Raw genomic sequence first — 17,441 nt, 5'->3', positions numbered from 1 at the left:
TGACCCATCTCGGAACCACATCCCCACAAATGCAGAAGGAGACACTGAGAGAAAAATCATCACCCCGAAGTCTTACCCCTTAGCCCCAGCACCGGCCCCTTTGGGATGCTTCCTTTAAGCTTCTCTTCCCTTGCATCTGTTTTTGTGAGGCTGTTGCCATGGCCACTGGTAAACCTCCCTGTTTTCATATCACCTATTTCAAGACCTCATTCATGATGCTGCGTGTTCTTGGCGACTATCATTTTCCACAGTGTTCCATGTGGCATACGGAGAAGCTGAAAGTAGGCTTCATTGCTCTCCTAATACTGGGCATTTAGAAATTACTTTTTTTTTTTTTTAAATTATCACACAGAGATGTGGTTTAAAAAGTTGAGACTGGGGGTGCCGGGGTGGTTCAGTCGGTTAAGTGTCTGGCTCTCAATGTCCGCTCAGGTCATGCATGATATCAGGGTTGTCAGACTGAACTCCGCATTGAGCTTGGTGCTCAGTGGGGTGTCTTCTTAAGATTCTCTCTCTCCCTCTCCTTCTGCCTCACTCTGTCTCATTGTGCTCACACACACACTCTCTCTAAAATAAGTAAAATAAAATAAAAGAAAATGAAAGAAAAAGCTGAGAGTGTAGACGGGAAGACCTGAGTTCTCATTTGGTTTCATGCCAGATGGCTGTGTGAGATTGGGCAGGATTTTTCCCTCTCGGGGCTTCATCTTCAAAAACCTACTGAATGATGATGATGGTAATGAGAATAATAATAATGGTCTGCATTCCCTGCAGGCTCCCTGCTCTGTGCCGTGTGTTCTTTCATGCACCTGCTCATGTAGGCCTCACAGGGGCCCATGAATAAGTACTAATTCACAGATGAGTAAACAGGTTCTGAGAGGTGAAGTCATTTTCTTGGCACAGCACAGCGAGTATGGAAGTGGCACAGGAGGGATTCAGACCTGGGGGCGTCTGCTATTTAACACTTAGGCGTTACACTTAGTCGTTACTTCCTAATGCCCAGCGTGCCACAGGCTCTCTGAGGCATACATGTCTATTCAGCAGTGAGCTCGTCTGCCCCCCAGCCCCCATAGGCCTCATCTGTTCCCATTTATGTCCCTGCTTTTATAGGAGAGAAGCTGTTTTCAAGAGCAGAAGTGACTGTCTCAAGTGACAATGTTTTGGGTTGAATTGAGTCCCTCCACAACCATCAACTCCAGCGCCTCGAATGTGACCGTGTTCGGAGACCGGGTCATTGCAGAGGCGACTAGTTACTAAGTTAAGATGAGGTTGTCAGGGTGGGCCTAATCATCTATGACCGGTGTCTTAAATGTGGGCCCAGAGATGCATGGAAGACAATGTTAAGACACAGGGAGAGGATGGCCATCCACAAGCAAGGAGAGAGGCCCTGAACAGAGGCTTGCCTCACGGCTCTAGAAAGGAGCCAACCCTGCTGACCAGCACCTTGATCTTAGACCTCCAGCCTCCAGAACTGTGGGAAAACACATTTCCATAGTTTAAGTCCTCTGGTCTGGGTCCTTTGTTATGGTGGCCCCTGGAAAGGAGCACAGAGGCCGTACAAGGATGGATGAGAAAACTGGGGGGCCTGGGGAGAAGGGTGGATGCTTTGGGGGCAGGGAGGATGGACTCTGCCCCCTTTTCCATGTGTAGGGATTACTAAGAGCTCCCTGGTTGTGGCAGCTTTGTGCTTGGGCAGGGCCCTTCCCTCCTGGGCCTCTCTGTTCCTATGTGTACCCTGGGATTGCTGGATGGTCCCTGAGAACTGTTCCAGACCTGTGGTCCTGTGCGCCTGCGAGTCCCTCAGGCCTTTGTTACATCTGCTCTTACCCAGTTGAGTTGTTGTGGGTGATGGGGGATAGTTCCAGGGAATGCTTGATTTTGCTCTTCTGTTCAGCAGATGTTTCCCAAGACCTCAACCAGCAATTTGTCCCCAATGCTGTTGTTCTTTTATCGTCCTCCTTGAACCTCTCCCGACCATCTCTATGTCTAACTGACTGCCTATCCAGTGTCAAACACCCTGATCACACCCTACCTGCAGGTGACCCTCTCCTTATGCCTCTCCAACATCTCCTGCTCTGCCTGCTGCCTACTCCCTTAGTAGCTGGCATTCCCTAAGGACCCATGCTTGACAAGTGCTCCAGGTGAACTCATTCATGTTTATTGAGTGTATTCTGTGCTGGGCACTATTCTAGGTGCTAGGATATAGCAGTGAACAGCACAGGCCCACATCTCTGCCCTCCTGTGGCTCACCTTCCCCTGTGCAGGTGTGGAACTTATGAGCACACTTATGAGATGACTTCTCTGTCATCTAGGCGTTTCACCTCTAGGTCTAGCCTCTCTGCTGGGTTCTGTGCCACTGTTCTCTCCTAGTCTCCTCCATGAGCAGTCAGCTGCTGTCTTAAAAATGGAGTCTTCCTTGATCACCTATCACAGGCAGGGTCCTGCCACTTGGTGCTCCCTCCTCTCCATTACCACCACCCTGGCCAGGTCTAACTCTGTCACCTCTCTCTCAATGACTGTCCTCTCCCTCTGCATTGCCTTTATTCCCTGGGCTATTTCCCTATTCCAATCCAGACCAGGTGCCTTGACCACACTGCTCCTCTGCTCAAGAACCTTCAGGGCTCTCTCCTGTCTCTTAATTGAAGCCCAAGCCTTTGGCTTAACATTCAGACCTCTTGACAGAGGCTCCTAGTATGGGCTCTGGGGTTGCCTGCTGGCGTCTGAATTCCGGTTCTTGCACCCATGAGCTGTGTGACTGTGAGCAAGTGATTTAACTTCTCTGTGTTTCCATTTCCTCATTTGTAAAAATGGGGATAATCCCAGTGCCTACCTCAGAGGGTTGTTGGGAGGATTAAATGAGATGATGGTGGATATAATGCTCTCAGGGTGATATCTGGAAGATCTATAACGCTCAGTTACCCCTAATTATTTTTTTTAAAGATTTTATTTATTTATTTGACAGAGAGATCACAAGCAGGCAGAGAGGCAGACAGAGAGAGGGGAAGCAGGCTCCCTGCTGAGCAGAGAGCCCAATGCAGGGCTCGGACCCTGAGATCATGACCTGAGCTGAAGGCCGGAGGCTTAACCCACTGAGCCACCCAGGCACCCTGTTAACCCTAATTATTATCACTACTTCTAGTCGCTCCCTCCCCCAAGCTCCAGCCAAACAGAATGAAAGGCTCTTCCTTTTACACACTCTTCTTCTCTGACTCTTTGCTTTTGTCCCCACTGTTCCCTCTCCCTGGAGTGCCCTTCCCCACTGCAAACCCTGCCTATCCTTCAACATCGTGCTCACATACTGCCTCCTCCATGAAACCTTCCCAGATCCTTCAGCTAGAAGGGCTCACTTCTGCCTCTCAACTCCACGGCATCTTGTCCAAAGCTATCACATAGAGAGAGCAGAGTCTTTTCTGCTCTTAAGTATTCCCTGGGATCATTTGCTGGAACCACGAAAACTTCTAGGAGGTCTCCCTCTGGGGTAGAGGCTGACACTGGCGGGGGGTCCTAGGGAACCAGGAGCCAAGATGCTAATTTCCACTGCCTATAAATAGCTCTAGGTCTGAAACTACAGCAGGGGCCTGGGTTCTGCCAGGAGGAGTAAGATAATCATTTTGTGATGAGGGGGGCCTGTGGAGATAACTTACCTGCCCTGTCAGGGCCTCTCGTGTGACAGGCAGGTCTGCAGGGAGAGCCTGCTTCAGCTCTCTCAAGCTTTGTGGGAGCCAGGTTGGGCAGAACCCTGAGGTTGACCTACCACTGACAGTCCAGCCTGCAGTTACTGAACAACATCTCTCACTCCTTGGCCCATTTGGCAGATGAGGATATCGAGACCCAGGGAGGCAAAATAATCAGAAACAGGTGTCCAGACCCTTGGGCTTCTGGGGGCCAGAGAATTTTTGCCAGGGAATACCCGTGGGCCTTTGGAGGTCAGTATGTGTAGGATTTGGAAGCTGCCTGGTAGGGAAGGGGTGGGCTGGAGCTGGGTTGAGGGGCTGCAGGCATGGTTGTGGACGTGTTGGGGTCGAGTCTCAGCTACACCCCCAAGATTCAAGGCCAGAGACACTGGGGTCTGGCTCTGAGTCAGCCATCCTTTGGCCAGTTTGATGTCTGTACTGCTAGGGGTATTGAGGCACTGTGTTTAGAATTCTAGAATGAGTCTGGAGGAGTCTCAGAGACAACAGAACCCATGCTCTTATTTTCCAGATGGGGAGAATGAGGGGCAGAATTGCAGGGTGGAGGTGGGTGGGCCTGAGAAGGTCTCAGTTAATAAGTGTCAAAGTCAGGATGGTCCCCACCCGAGTCTTCCTAGCTCAGTGTCTGCTAACACAGGTCAGTGGGCTGAGTGTCCTTTTCCTGCACCTCCTGGGAGAGCAATACATGAGGACAGACAATCCTCTCCTGAGGCAGGGCCCTCTGAAGCAGGGCCCTCTGTGTGTTTTCTTATTGAGTCCATAGACTAGTATGGGCCCTGGGAGCTGGATACCACCTGCTCCATTCTACAGATGTAAAAACTGAGGCACTGAGAACTTACATAACCCAGGTGCCAACCCAGGCTTTTAGATACTCTAGTTTACTGCCTTTCTCCAATTTCATCAGGGGTTTTCAAATTATTTTCTTTTATTTTTTTAAAAAACTCTTCGTTAAAAAAAATCTTGCCAGATGCTTCACCATGCAAAACAGATAAAAAAGGAGCTGCTTTGGTACATGGTGGGGCAGGAAGCCCAGATCTTCACCTACTTATCTCCCTGTCCCCTGGGGCACCACTGTGGAATGCCAGGGAATCCAGTATAAGAACCACCTTTCCAAACCCTCAATTTCCCTACATTCAGCAAGTTCTTTGGCTCTTCTGGCCCATGCAGAGGGGCTGTACTCTCCCTGCCCACCCCCCACACCATCCCACCTCATGTCCATTTCACACTCTCGTGGACAGCACAGACAAATATAAACACCTATTACCAAAGCGGAGCCTGCCCACAGCATGAACAAACCAACTAGAAGTCCTAGTCTACAAAAACCAATCCCTAGTCTATGGGCTGGGGTTCTCTGCCCTTTGAGATACATCCTAGGATCCAAGCACAAGGAATTCCTCATTTCTTCCCATGACATTCTAGGTCTCACCTCAGGGCCTTTGCTCATGCTGTTTCCTTCTCTAAGAGTGTGATTTCCTTCCCATCTCTGCATATTCAGCTCCTCCCTGGCCTTTGCGACCTAGCTCAAAGAAAGCCTCTCCTGTATTTGTCTCCAACGGGCATGGATCGGATTGCCTCCTCCTACGACCTTCAGCACACTCCCTCTGGCTGTAGAGTTATTTTTGTCAGCAGAAGACAGTAGAGTAAGGGGATTATGTGCGCATGTTCAGGAGCCAGCCTGCCTGGGTACCCATCCTGGCTGTGCCCCTTATTAGTAGTGGTGCTCTGAGCTGTGGATAGAAACAATTCCTGTTTGCGAAGATGAAATGAGGTAGTAGCATGGATATTCTGCAGCAAGCCTGGTCTGCAAGCACTCAAGATGTGTTAAGGAACCTCCAGGATCACAGATGTAACTGGTATTTTAGCTAGACTGGGAGAGTCTTCAGGGCACGGAAATTTACAACCCAGCTCTGCACCCCTCTTTCCTGGAAATGTTTAGGGAGCTCTGGATGAGGAGGGGATACAGGAGGGGCTTCCCCCTCTCGCTGGAAGGAGGCCCTGGCCCCTGCCACTGGCTGCCCTTTTCTACTGGTTCTTGCCTGCTTCTGTGACCTTGGAGTTGTCTCCTGTCTGACATGCCCCTCTCTTTGCCCCTGATCCTTAGATGGAGAGGGAATGTCCTAGAAGGCTGTCTCTCCCTGTCTTGGCCTTCCCACCTGTCCTGCATACAGCCACATCACACAAACACTGCTTCTGAGCAGCATGCAGCCATCTCTTCCCAGAAGAGCAAAGTGGCTCAAGCTGCACATTGTAAGCACACAGTACATATGCATTCAACAAGAGCATGTGTGTCGGCCTTGCCGGCCTACACCTCCGCTTGGCATGACCGAGCAGGGGAAGCAATGGGACATTCACTGAACACCTGTGTCCATGGTTCCGGTAGGTGGGCATTATGATCATGCCCTTTTCAAACAGGGACACTGAGGCTCAGAGGGATGGAATGATTTGCTCAAAATCCTCAATGGTGGAGTTGGGACTCAAAGTCCTTGTCCTTTATGCTCCTGAGCACATAGTAGGCACTTAGTGTTTAGTGTGTATTTATTCTGCAGAGCAAAGATGTTTTCAGAGCAAAAATCAAGACCCCCTTTTTCTCCAAGCTGTTGTTTCCCACTCAAGGGGCTGCTGTGAGGACATGAGGCAAGCCAGTGCAAGGGCCTGGCCCTGATGAGTTTGCATGGAGTAAATTACCGCTGCCCGGTAGCTTGGGGATGCGGGCTTTCTGCATAGTGGGTCTGCATAGTGTGAAGCCACCTGTAAATGTTCCCCACAAGTGCTTACAGCCTCCATTCCTCCTCTGGATGCCTGACTACATGCACCCACAAAGCCAAATAGCATTGTTCATGGAACAAGAAGTCCGTCTAGACTTGCTGGTATCCACCCAGAAGCCCTTCGGTCAGTGGTGGGTCGGGCCCTTCCGCTAACTGTGCTGTACCTTCCGGCCACCCCCCAAGCCTGTGGAACTGTCTGCCTCACACATTCTGCTGCCCTAGCCTGGGAAAATGGATAGCACGTATCAATCAACATGTGGGTTTATTTTATTGATGATTCAGAAAGACATGAGGGTGGCATTCTGGAAAGCATCCACACGTGATTCATCAGACTTTCACAGAAAGCTAGTGCTTTTAAGGGATTTATTTTTCCTGGTGATGGCAGTGGGGGGGGGTGTATAAACTTTGCAAATCAGATATGGGGCTTTTTTTTTTTTTTTAACCCACAGCCTCACATGTGTTGCTGATCTGCCCAGATAAGCTGGCCTTTCGCTTCTCTGTTAATGTAAACCCAACTTGTCCCTAAAGTCTCACAGAGACTCCTCAGCATACAATAGTAACAGCTCACATAGATGCAACACCTGCCACCTGCCAGCCACTAAGCACTTTACACAAGTTACTTGGATCCTCACAGGAACCCTAAGAGAGTTCATGCAACTGTTATTGTCCCATGTTACAGATGAGGAAACTGAGGCATAGAAGGTCTAGTGTTTCACAGAGGGATAAGAAATGCAGCCAGGATTTGACCATGAAACTGAGTTGGCCACGTCACCAAGAGGACACTAGTCCTACCCCTACTTCCCGTGGACGGTCCCAGCTATGCCTGCTACACAGGTGTGAATGGTAACAGTGCTGGGGGTTGGCTATGACCACTGCATATTTGGTGCTCCTGAACCCGCCTTCGCTCCTCAGCCACCCTTTCTACCCATCCAGGCCAAGCTCTCCTCAAAGGCACAGAGCACGCCCGCTCTTCGTGCGCACCTTCCCCAACACATGGACGGGTCTTTCACACAGGAGGCCCACAGGCACACGCTGCTGAAGCTTCCATTCTCCTCTCCGACCTCACAAACTCCACGCAGTCGGGGTAGACTGACCCGCACCACTCTGCGGTGAGCACGTGGCCGCGGTCTGCCCTATCAGCTTTCTCTATCCTCTGGCCACAGGGATTGGGCCAAGAATGGCCACGTGATTCCAGGTGGTCCAGTGAGAGTTTGTTTTGGGACTTAGGGGAGGGGATCGTGGGGAAAAAAGTGCCTTTGGCGGCTGGGGGCCAGGATGGGAAGGTGTTAGCCTGAAGCTCACAGGAGGGCCTGCCTGAGAATGAGGCCAACGGGGAAGACAGTGGAGGTGAGAGGTAGCAGGAGAGGGATGGACAGAGCCCTCCTGTGGCCCTGGAGGCCCTGGACCCCACCTTGCCTGAGGCTAGAACCGTCCCTGTGCCTTTCGGTTGCACAAGCCAGAAAATCCCTCTTTTGCACAAGCCAGTTTGAGATGGGTTTCTATCAGAGAGAATCCCGGTGGATAGAAATCCTCAGTGAACACTGGAAGATGATTCTTTTGTAGAAAACTTTCAAAGGATTTTCAGCCCACTGTCTCCAAATGGCGGAGGGTGAAGTAGACCATTCCCATTTCACAGAGGAGAATATAGGTCCTGGGAGTCTAAGTAACTTGCCAGAGCTCAGGAGCCTGTTTGGTGACAGAGGTGAGGCCAGAACGCCTCTCCAGCCTACATGCCCTCCCCTCTGCCACCCCTGCATGTCTCTGAGAAGGCAGCTACATCTGCCTTCAAGTATTTTGATGAACTTTTCTGCTCCAGACTTGACACCTGAGAGTCCTGGGTTCTAAGACCAGGCATGGATCACTTCACGGGAAGACCCCGGTAAGAGGTGTTCTTGTGCGTCTCTGGCCAGGCCGTGAATTCCCCCCGTGGACCCTGTGTCTGAGGGGTTCCCAGCCTCACCTGCCTGGGACACTGCTGAATCTGTGGCTGCCTTGGTTTCCCCATCAACCTCTCTGGGCCCCAGTGATGCTCGGGGAAATGGAACACATGGAGAAATAGAGCACCACAACGACAGACAGACGACCCCCTGGGGCCCAGAGACGCTTAAAACACACGCTGCCTTCACACCCTCCCCCGTGCCCAGCTGGCGGCGGCTCTGTGGATGACGACATAGGCCCTGCTGGTCTGAGGGGCGTTCTGGTTTAACATCGTGTTTATGCAACACAAGGCACTGTCCCCGTGATCCACTCTCCTCTCCTCCCTCAGCCCCACTCTCTCCTCCACCTGGGCCGGCCATAGGATTCATACAAAATTAACCGGAGGTTCCGTTTCACAACACTCCAGTATCCAGTTCCTACCACCACCCCCCCCCACCCATTGGCCCCCTTCTTTGTTCCCCTGTCTCCCCCACCAAGAGAAGCCCAATTCAGGAAGCACCCAGAGGGACCTGAGCTGCCCCCTTTGACAGCCTGAGGTATGAGGGGCTGGAGGTGAAGGACAAGGGGTGTGCACGCCAAGCAGCTCAGGGTAGGGCCTCTCAGAGCTTGGGGAATTGAAGCCAGTTGTTCCATGGGTGATGCAGGCTCTCCCGTGTCCTGTATCCCTGCTGCAGCCTTCCAGACCATACAAAGAGGGGTCCCAGGGGCATCTCCCACCTCTCTGTCTTCCTCCCTTATTTCTGTGAATATTTGTTTGAGCCCCCAGGCATTTTACCAGATGCAGGAGACACAGTGAAGAGTGACAAACAGCTCCTGCCTCTGGGGCCTCACTGGCCACCCCAATACCTATCACCCAGCTTTCCAGATTCATCGCAAAGCAGCCTACTCTGGGAAGCCTTCTCTGGTAGCATATTAACTCTTTGTTTGGTACCATCTTATTTATTCATTAGATTTATTTACTTATTTTAGAGAATGAGAAAGAAAGGGAGAGAGAGGGAAAGAGAGAACACTAGCACAGGGGAGGGAGGGATAGAGGGAGAGAGAGAAACTCAAGCAGACCCCCACCCCATGCTGAATGCAGAGCCCAATGACATGGGGCTAGATCCCAGGACCCGAAGATCAGACCTGAGCTGAAACCACAAGTCAGATGCCCAGCCGACCATGCCACTGAGGGGTCCTGGTACCATCTTATTTAATTGCTGATTTCTTTCATGGGGAATAGAGCTGATGCACGTTGTTTTTTATAAGAAATATTTGGCTATAATGGGGCACCTGGGTGGCTCAGTGGGTTAAGGCCTCTGCCTTCGGCTCAGGTCATGATCCCAGGGTCCTGGGATCGAGCCCCACATCGGGCTCTCTGCTCAGCAGGGGTGCCTGCTTCCCCCTTTCTCTCTGTCTGCCTCTCTGCCTACTTGTGATCTCTGTCTGTCAAATAAATAAATTTAAAAAAAAGAAATATTTGGCTATAATAATGACAGTGATAATGAACATCATTTTGGCAGTGTCTAGGGTATGCCATATACCACACTAAGCCCTTCATGTGGATTATATAACTTAATATTCACAACATCTTGTGAGGTGGCTAGTGTTATTACTCCCATTTCACAGATAAGGCAACTGAAGCTCGGAGAAGTTAACTGAATTCTCTGCGTGTGTCCCTTGAAGAGTAAATGTCTCTTGAAGAGTAAGCCTGTCAGGATTTAAACCTAGGTCTTGGGCTCTACTGTCCTATCCTGGGAGGGTGTGCAAGGAAAGGAAGCAGTGGAAGGCAAGGAGGGAAGGGCATTGCCAGAGTAGAATGGAACCAACAGTGGAGGAGGGAAGGAGTGGAGCTCAGGTCAGAGACAGAGGCCAACCCTGGCCTCACAGGGAGCCAGGTTTACCCCTGATTTGTCACCAGAGTCAGGCCTTCAGGGGGAAATTCCGACACTGCCAGGCCGTGGGAGCTGAGCCCCTGGTCTGTGCCAGCAGCAGGTGGTGCCCTGGATGGGAGTGGATTTCTCACGGTGTCAACCCCCACTCTATCACTTGCAGAGATCTTTTTGCCTAAAAGTAGCTGGATGTGAAGGGGAAGGCTAATTTCTGTGTGGCCTGGAGCAGTTTCCTGTAGTGTGACTCAGAGGCCGGCTCCTTGCTCACGTCAGCAGACGAAGGGCACAGGGTGTTGGGAATGGGCAACCTGAGGCCCTGTCTGCAGCTGGCACAGCCCCAGACCATGTGGCTTTTCAGCTGGGGGCTGGGGCTGGAGGACCCAGCATTTCTTGAAGTCAGAAGAGGGCCAGATAGGGCATGAATGCTGAACATGAGAGGGACTAAAGGAAAGTTCCTTGGTGGCCACAATGTACTGAGGCCCTCATCAGACAGAAGGCCCCTTTAGAGGACAGTTCCCAGGTGCACATGCTTGGCTCAGGGATGAGGCCATATCTGGGAATTGTTCAAAGTCTGCTCTGATACGGATAGTGGTGGTGACCTTGAGCCCTCATGTTTCTTATCTGTGAAATGGGGTAGCAACACCTGCTTCTAGGAACATGTGTAATAACACAGCACAGCCTGGTAAAAAGTGTTGCACCATTCACAGACATTGGCCAGCATTCCAGAAGGGTCAAATTCCACTCTTTCCAGAGAATATGCCTGTTTCTTCCAGGGTTATGATAACCATAATGAAAATAACAGCAACAAGAGCTGACACTTATTGAGACTTAGAGACTGGCCACTTGGCCTAGTCTCATTCAGTGTTCACAGCCTATTTTACTGATGGGGAAATGGAGGTGTTTAGTCTCTGGGCCTGAATCCTAACACATAGCACTATCCATGGGCTAGGCATTGTTCTAAGCTACTTCACTGTGTCCTCACCACCCTATGAGACAGTCACTTTTATTGTTCCAATTTATAAATGAGGAAACCAAGGCACAGATTGGTTGATACCTTGCCCAGAATCCCACAACTGGTAAATGGCAGGGCTGGGATTTGAAACCAGCTCGTCCAAGCCTGAGGTCTGTAGCATTATGTTCTTCTGCCTTTCCCCAAACCTCTTCCAGCTCTACCTGCACCCTGGGAGATCCTTCTGGGTACCAACACAGCAGGGGTTCTGGTTAATCCTACTATGGACTTTCTCCTCTTTCAGAGATCTTTCCCATCAGAGATCTTGTTTGGTCCTCATGAAAAATTAGGAAACCAAGGCCCAGAGAGGTAAAACCAAAGACTCCAAAGCACACACAGCTCACAGGCAGCCAAGTGATATTCAGAAATGTCATTATTCCTTCCATTGTAAAGAAGAAGAAGCTGGGTTTCCTTTATTTTCCACATAATGCCTACCTTTTTGCAGTGCCCTGGTGTTCTGTGGAATTCCATCTAAAAAAGGCTGCTCTATGCCATGCTACATGATTTTCCTTCTCTTTCCTCCATAGTCAAGTTCAAGTATCTCCTTCTCCAGGAAGCCTTCCCAGACCTTCCCTGCCCACCCACCTCACCTCTCCTCTGAGCTTTGAGGGCCATGCTACACCTGGGCTGGATTATATGCTGTTTTGGCTGCTCAGCAGTTCCCTGTGGGCTAGTGACTCAGTGGCCACGTCTCAGGGCTCTACTGGGCAGCTATCCACCCTCTTCTGTGCCAGGTACCAGACTGGGCACTAGATGTATGGGAGGATTCCTGCCCTTTGGTGTGTTCGTGCTTTTCCAGTAGTACACAGCGGGGGGAAACAGTGAACCAAATGGTGATGGCCGTGCACGGAGCTGGAGCTTGGCCACTGGCCGCTCAGTTTCCCAGGGTCCAAGAGCCTGGCAGAGGGGCAGGGGAGGCGGGTTTCTCCATACCATGGTCCATATGCCAAGGTCCATGGCATGGCTTTGAGGGGCTCTGTAAATGTGCTGACAGTGTGAGCCACATCTATAGTATGTATTTTTTTGTGTTGTTGTTTTGTTTTGTTTTCCTGGGGAAAAGGACCACAGCTTCCAGCAGGCTCTCTGCAGAGCCTGAGACCCAGAGACACTTACGACTTCCTGACTCAAGAGAATCTCCTTGTCCCATTGAAAAGATGATGACCCTGCCTCCTAGCATGCTAGAGGCACCAACCTGATGGCGGAGGTGAGCATGGACCATTCTGCCACAGACTCGTGTTCACAAGAGGCCCAGAAGCCCCCAGGTAGAGCTCGCTCCCCTCCCAGGGCACATGTGGCCGTTCCCAAGCTCCAAGTTAGAATCATGCAGTCAAGAAAGGATGTTTCCTCTATTCTCACTCTACTTCTTGCCCCAAACAAAACCAAACACCACCAAGAAGGGAAGGTGTTTCTAAACTGCCTAGCTGAGTGGCCAGAGTCCCCAGGCAGCCTCTATAGGAAATGCATTGAGGTTGGTGCCCAGCAGTGCCCAGAGCATGGGGACTAGAGTCAGGAGACAGGACAGGTGGGCCTTTTAGCCTTGGATTTCTCATCTGTCACATGGGAGTAAGAATTCAGATACTGTCTGCCTCCTACCTTGTGATACAGATACCTTAAGGGAGGGATTGTCATCCATTGCTTAGAATAATAATGGCTGCCAACTTACTGAGTACCTGTTGTATGCTCAGGTTTTTAGTAGGTGCTATGAGGTAGCCATTGGTTCCATCTTCCACAGAAAGAAACTGAGGCTCAGCACACCTCTTTGCACAAAGCTATAGGACTGGGGAGTGCTGGGGAAAAGCCTCACACCCACATCATTGGGTTTATGCAGGGAACTCTTCTCCCTAATGGCAAGTGGAAAGTAACTGGGGGGGTGGGGACCCAAACTCTACCTTCTGGTGCTCAAGCTGGGTTGGTTTCTCTTCCTTCTATCCAACAGCTGATGACCTGGGTCTGGTCCCCTTCAGCCAAGCCCCCAGAAGCTGAAACCCTCTTTCTCCTGAGATGCTAGGTCTGCTCATTTTCACAGTTACAAGACAGCCCCTCTCCCATCCCTAGGGCAAGGCACACACAGGCATCTTTCAACTTTCCCTAATGGCCCATCTGCCTGCCTGCCCTGTCTTCCAGCAGCTCTATGGCCCATGGCTGCCCCAGAGACCTAGGGAACCACCACCAGAGTTTGGATTTGGGACAGTTGGACACAACCCAGGCCAGTGACATGGGTTGTGGAGCTGGATTTGAATGCATGGTGGCAATGTTGTGGTCCCATGTCTAAGCCCAGATGAGGGGGTTCCTGGGGCCTGGGGAAGGGAGGTCAGGGGCTGGGTGGTGGGATCCCAAATCCAAGCACTATGTTCAAATCTTCCACACTTACCTTCGACAGGTGAGGTTTTGAGGCGCCGGCAGATGGCTTCAGTGTCCCCATAAGTCTCTTTGATCTTGACCACAGCCTCGGTGCCCCGTAGCTCCATGAGGGAGCGGAGCTCCTCCATTGTGCACCCGAACTCGCCCCCATGGCTCGACTCATTTCTTTGGTTTTTGGAGTAAAAATCGCTGTTGGTCATGTCACCCATGTTTGCTCCAGTCCCTGCTTGGGGTGGGCCCAAGGGTCAGCACTGGACAAGAGGTTGCTGGGTGATGGATCCGCGTGGCTGTCCTTAGCACAACCTCACTGGATGACTGTGGCTCCTGGTGGCCGACTTTGGGTCCCAGGGGGCGGGGGCGGCCGAGGTGGGCTGGTGACAGCGGTGGTGAGCTCCAAAGGGTGTCCCTGGGCACGGGGCAATGTCCAGGGGCCGGAGGGGCTCAGGGCTGTAGACCCAGGAGTCTCCATTCAGTGGGGTCCATGCTGTTCCCTGGAGCTGGCATCTACATGGTCATGGGCGGTGGCTCCTGTGGGGACAAGCACAGAGTTGTGCAAGTGTCAGGCAGTGGAAGCTTCATGGGACAGGTGCTCAGGAAGACCCAGGCTGTGTGTGCTTATACAAACACACACACACACACACACACACACACACACACACAGACCACCCCAACTAACACCCCCTATGTACATACACAGGTGTTTCCTACATGGGTGTTTCCTACAATACCCCATAACACACCAGCTCACATTGTAAATCCAAACATACTGGAGCCCACCTGGACACTCAACAATATGCCACCCCCGAGGGACAGACTGATATACCCTCAAAACATACTCTATTTGTCCACTGTGCTATTTAACACAATGACTTCATGATGCACATCCTGGTACACACACGCTCTGACATACACAACTTGGGGTGTTCTGCAACACCTGACCTGCCTACTTTCAGGGCCCACCCCACTGCCATACATATACACTAATACATAAGTCCCACTTCACACATGTGGACACCCCCCTTCCCGCCATAAACACTACCCACGTAAGTGCACTTCTAGGAATACATCTTCACATTCCCACCCCCTCTCCTCAAAAATACCTGTGCTCACAGTCTTGTTTACATGCACACTGTGCTCTCACAGTCTGGAGCACAGCCCCACCCCCTAAGTAACACCCCCCCAGGCTCCCCAGCATATATGCTTCCTCCATTCATGCCACCTACATCTGCTGATAGACTGTGGTCCCCACTCTAGTTTCAGAGACAAGGGAATGAGAAAAATCCACCCACCCTCGCCCGCAGTCCCCAACCACATTAATCAAGGCCCTTGGCCTGGCTAGAGGAATCAGCTCATGCATATTCACCAGGACATCACTGAGCAGCCCCCCATTCCCCACACTTGGCCCCCAGCATGAGCTGGGGACCTCGGAGCCCTCACCTGTGGGCCCCCACAGTTCAGCACCACAGATAGCAGCTAGGACATCCCTCGGGGAGCCCAGGAGGAGGAAGAGGAGGAGGAGAGAGCACTGGCTTTTCCCTGCCGGCCAGCCCGGCCACCCTTGCAGAAGTGTGGCATCTGCGGGGCTGCCAGGAGAGAATCCAATCCGCCCCGACACCCAACACCGATGGCCAAGGTCCCCGGCAAGCGTTGGGTGACAAAGGGCCTCTGCTAAGCTTGGCTAGGCCTGGCATGGGGACTGGCCCCACCCAGTAGGCACAGACAGCTGGCTATCCTAGGTCTGGGACAGTAAGGGGGAAGGTGTGGGGGAAGGAAGATAGGACTGAGCCCCCAACCCAGCCCCAACTCTTTCCCCTTGTCCCCTTCCCCATCTCCTTGCTTCACCAACCTTTCCTTTTGCAAAAAAGTGCTGGAGGCATTTTAGAGTCAATTTCATTTTTCTAGTAAGGAATCAGAAGCTCAGAGAGGGAAAGGAACTTGTTCAGAGCCACACAGAGCTAGCTAGAGTGGAGGAGTCCAGAGGTGGGCTGATCTCTGGACTCTCAGCCTCATGCCTTTTCCCCTTCCTCTAGGGGGCGCTCCCTCCTTACACTCCGAAGAGCGGAGGTTGGGTGACGGGTGCCTGATGGCAGTAAACAAGACAGGCTCTTGAGTCAGAGAAAATGGGTTCAAAAGGACTGGGTTCAAATCCAAGTCCTCCCAAATCCTGGCTCTGGGACCCTGGGCAAGCTCCTCCCTTCATTTTCCCAAGGCTTTGTTTCCTCATCTGTAAAATAATAATCATTGTCCCCTGTCCCTTTGCTACCTCTCAATTTATTGGGAAATAATTATAAACCACGTTCAAGTTCACTGTGTTTCCAACCTGGGTTATGGGGCTTCCCAGCCATGGCTCAGGGGGTGCTGGAGCCACAGGGGAAACCTGTCATGCCTTACACGATGGCACCTGTACTCAAGGATGCAGGAGGCTTTATTCTTACACTGGGAACAATGACTATCTTATAGAGTGGTCCTGATGCTGCAAGCAGAAACACAAGACACAGAGACAGAGTGTGCTTGGGGGCCCCACCCCCAGTCCTGTAGCAGCATGCATGGTCCTTGGCCATCTTAGCATGTACCACCCCCAGAACCCATGAGTTTTGACCCAAACAGTGCATCCCTAGGAGAAGCAAGTGAGGAGGGGACCAAGGATGCCTATGTAGAGGTGTCACAGAGGTTAACTGCAGGGGCTCTAGAAACTAGTCTCTGGATTCAAATTCTAGCCCCTCCACCTCCCAGTAGAACGAGAAGCATGCAGTTTTAGTTTCATCTTATAAAAAAGGGAGGGGGAATAATAATATCTACTTCATAGGTATTATGAGACTTAAATGAGTTATTTCATATAAAATATTTAGAACCAAATCAAGCACATTGGAAGCACTCAATAATTATTGTGATTATTACCAATCCATATAAGCACTTTATGAGGTAGGTAGTCTGGTTATTCCCATATAGCAACACGAGGAAGCTGAGGCCAAGAGAAGTGAGATAAATTCCCAAGTTCACATAGCTAGTGAGTGCCAGACCTGGGATTTGAACTCAGGCAGTCTGCATCTAGAGCCACACCCATAACCAGGACACTTTGCTGCCTTCCCTTGTGAATTGCTCTCGTGGGGTTCTTAGGATGGGTAAATGAAGTGCCATATGTGAACAAAAGTGCTTTGCAAACCACAAGGGATTTTCTAAACCCAAGGTGCTGTTTGATCTGTCCCCATGCTACCTGTGGTGTGTCTCACAGTCACTGATAATTACATCGCTGGCAGCATGAGCTGTGAGAATTGTTAGGAGTAATTACATTTATGATAACAATAGTAGGCATGAGTTAATGGGCAACTGGCGATTTTAACTATTATGTTAAGACAAACAATGATCTTCAACCAACCATCCATCCATCCATCCATCCATCCAATCATCCATTCAATAACTGTGTTTCGGACACCCAGCACCTGTGGACACTGTGTTTCTGTGCCCAGCACTTGATGATCCAGATATACTTCCTACCCTCCAGAAGCTGATGGTGTGGAGGAGGGACAATTAAATGAGTGACTTCTATAACATGAAGAGTTTGCCATAATGGGGAGTGATAGCTATTACAGCTGTCCAGAGCAGGAAGATCTGATCTTGCCCAGGGTATCAGGAAAGATCTTTCTTCTCAGTGCGAGTAGGGAATATTTCTTTCCCATGTAGGTTAAGCAGGACTTAAGCCAAAAGATGAACAGAAAAGAAACTCAAATATGCAACTGTCTGTTACGAAAGGGTTGAGAGGGGCACAGGAAAAGGTGCAGGAAGGGACCTGTGTGTAAGGAGGGAAGCA

At 51.0% G+C, this 17,441-nt stretch overlaps 1 protein-coding gene across 2 annotated transcripts in view; it reads right to left on the bottom strand.

Moving 5' to 3' along the window:
• The window catches only part of ATP2B2 (ATPase plasma membrane Ca2+ transporting 2), a 371,578-nt gene that overhangs the window by 103,634 nt on the left and 250,503 nt on the right, over positions 1–17,441 (bottom strand). For both annotated transcript variants that reach the window (XM_080796558.1, XM_080796557.1), the window contains exon 4: positions 13,644–14,161. In XM_080796558.1, coding sequence (XP_080652684.1) covers positions 13,644–13,842 — 199 coding nt within the window. In that variant the 5' untranslated portion in view covers positions 13,843–14,161. The remainder of the gene's footprint in view (positions 1–13,643; positions 14,162–17,441) is intronic.

This window comes from Martes martes, assembly GCF_963455335.1.
Source record: "Martes martes genome assembly, chromosome: 1".
Lineage (NCBI taxonomy): Eukaryota > Metazoa > Chordata > Mammalia > Carnivora > Mustelidae > Martes > Martes martes.
The sequence above is the reverse complement of the archived record's forward strand: the minus strand, read 5'-3'. Positions and strand labels throughout refer to the sequence as shown.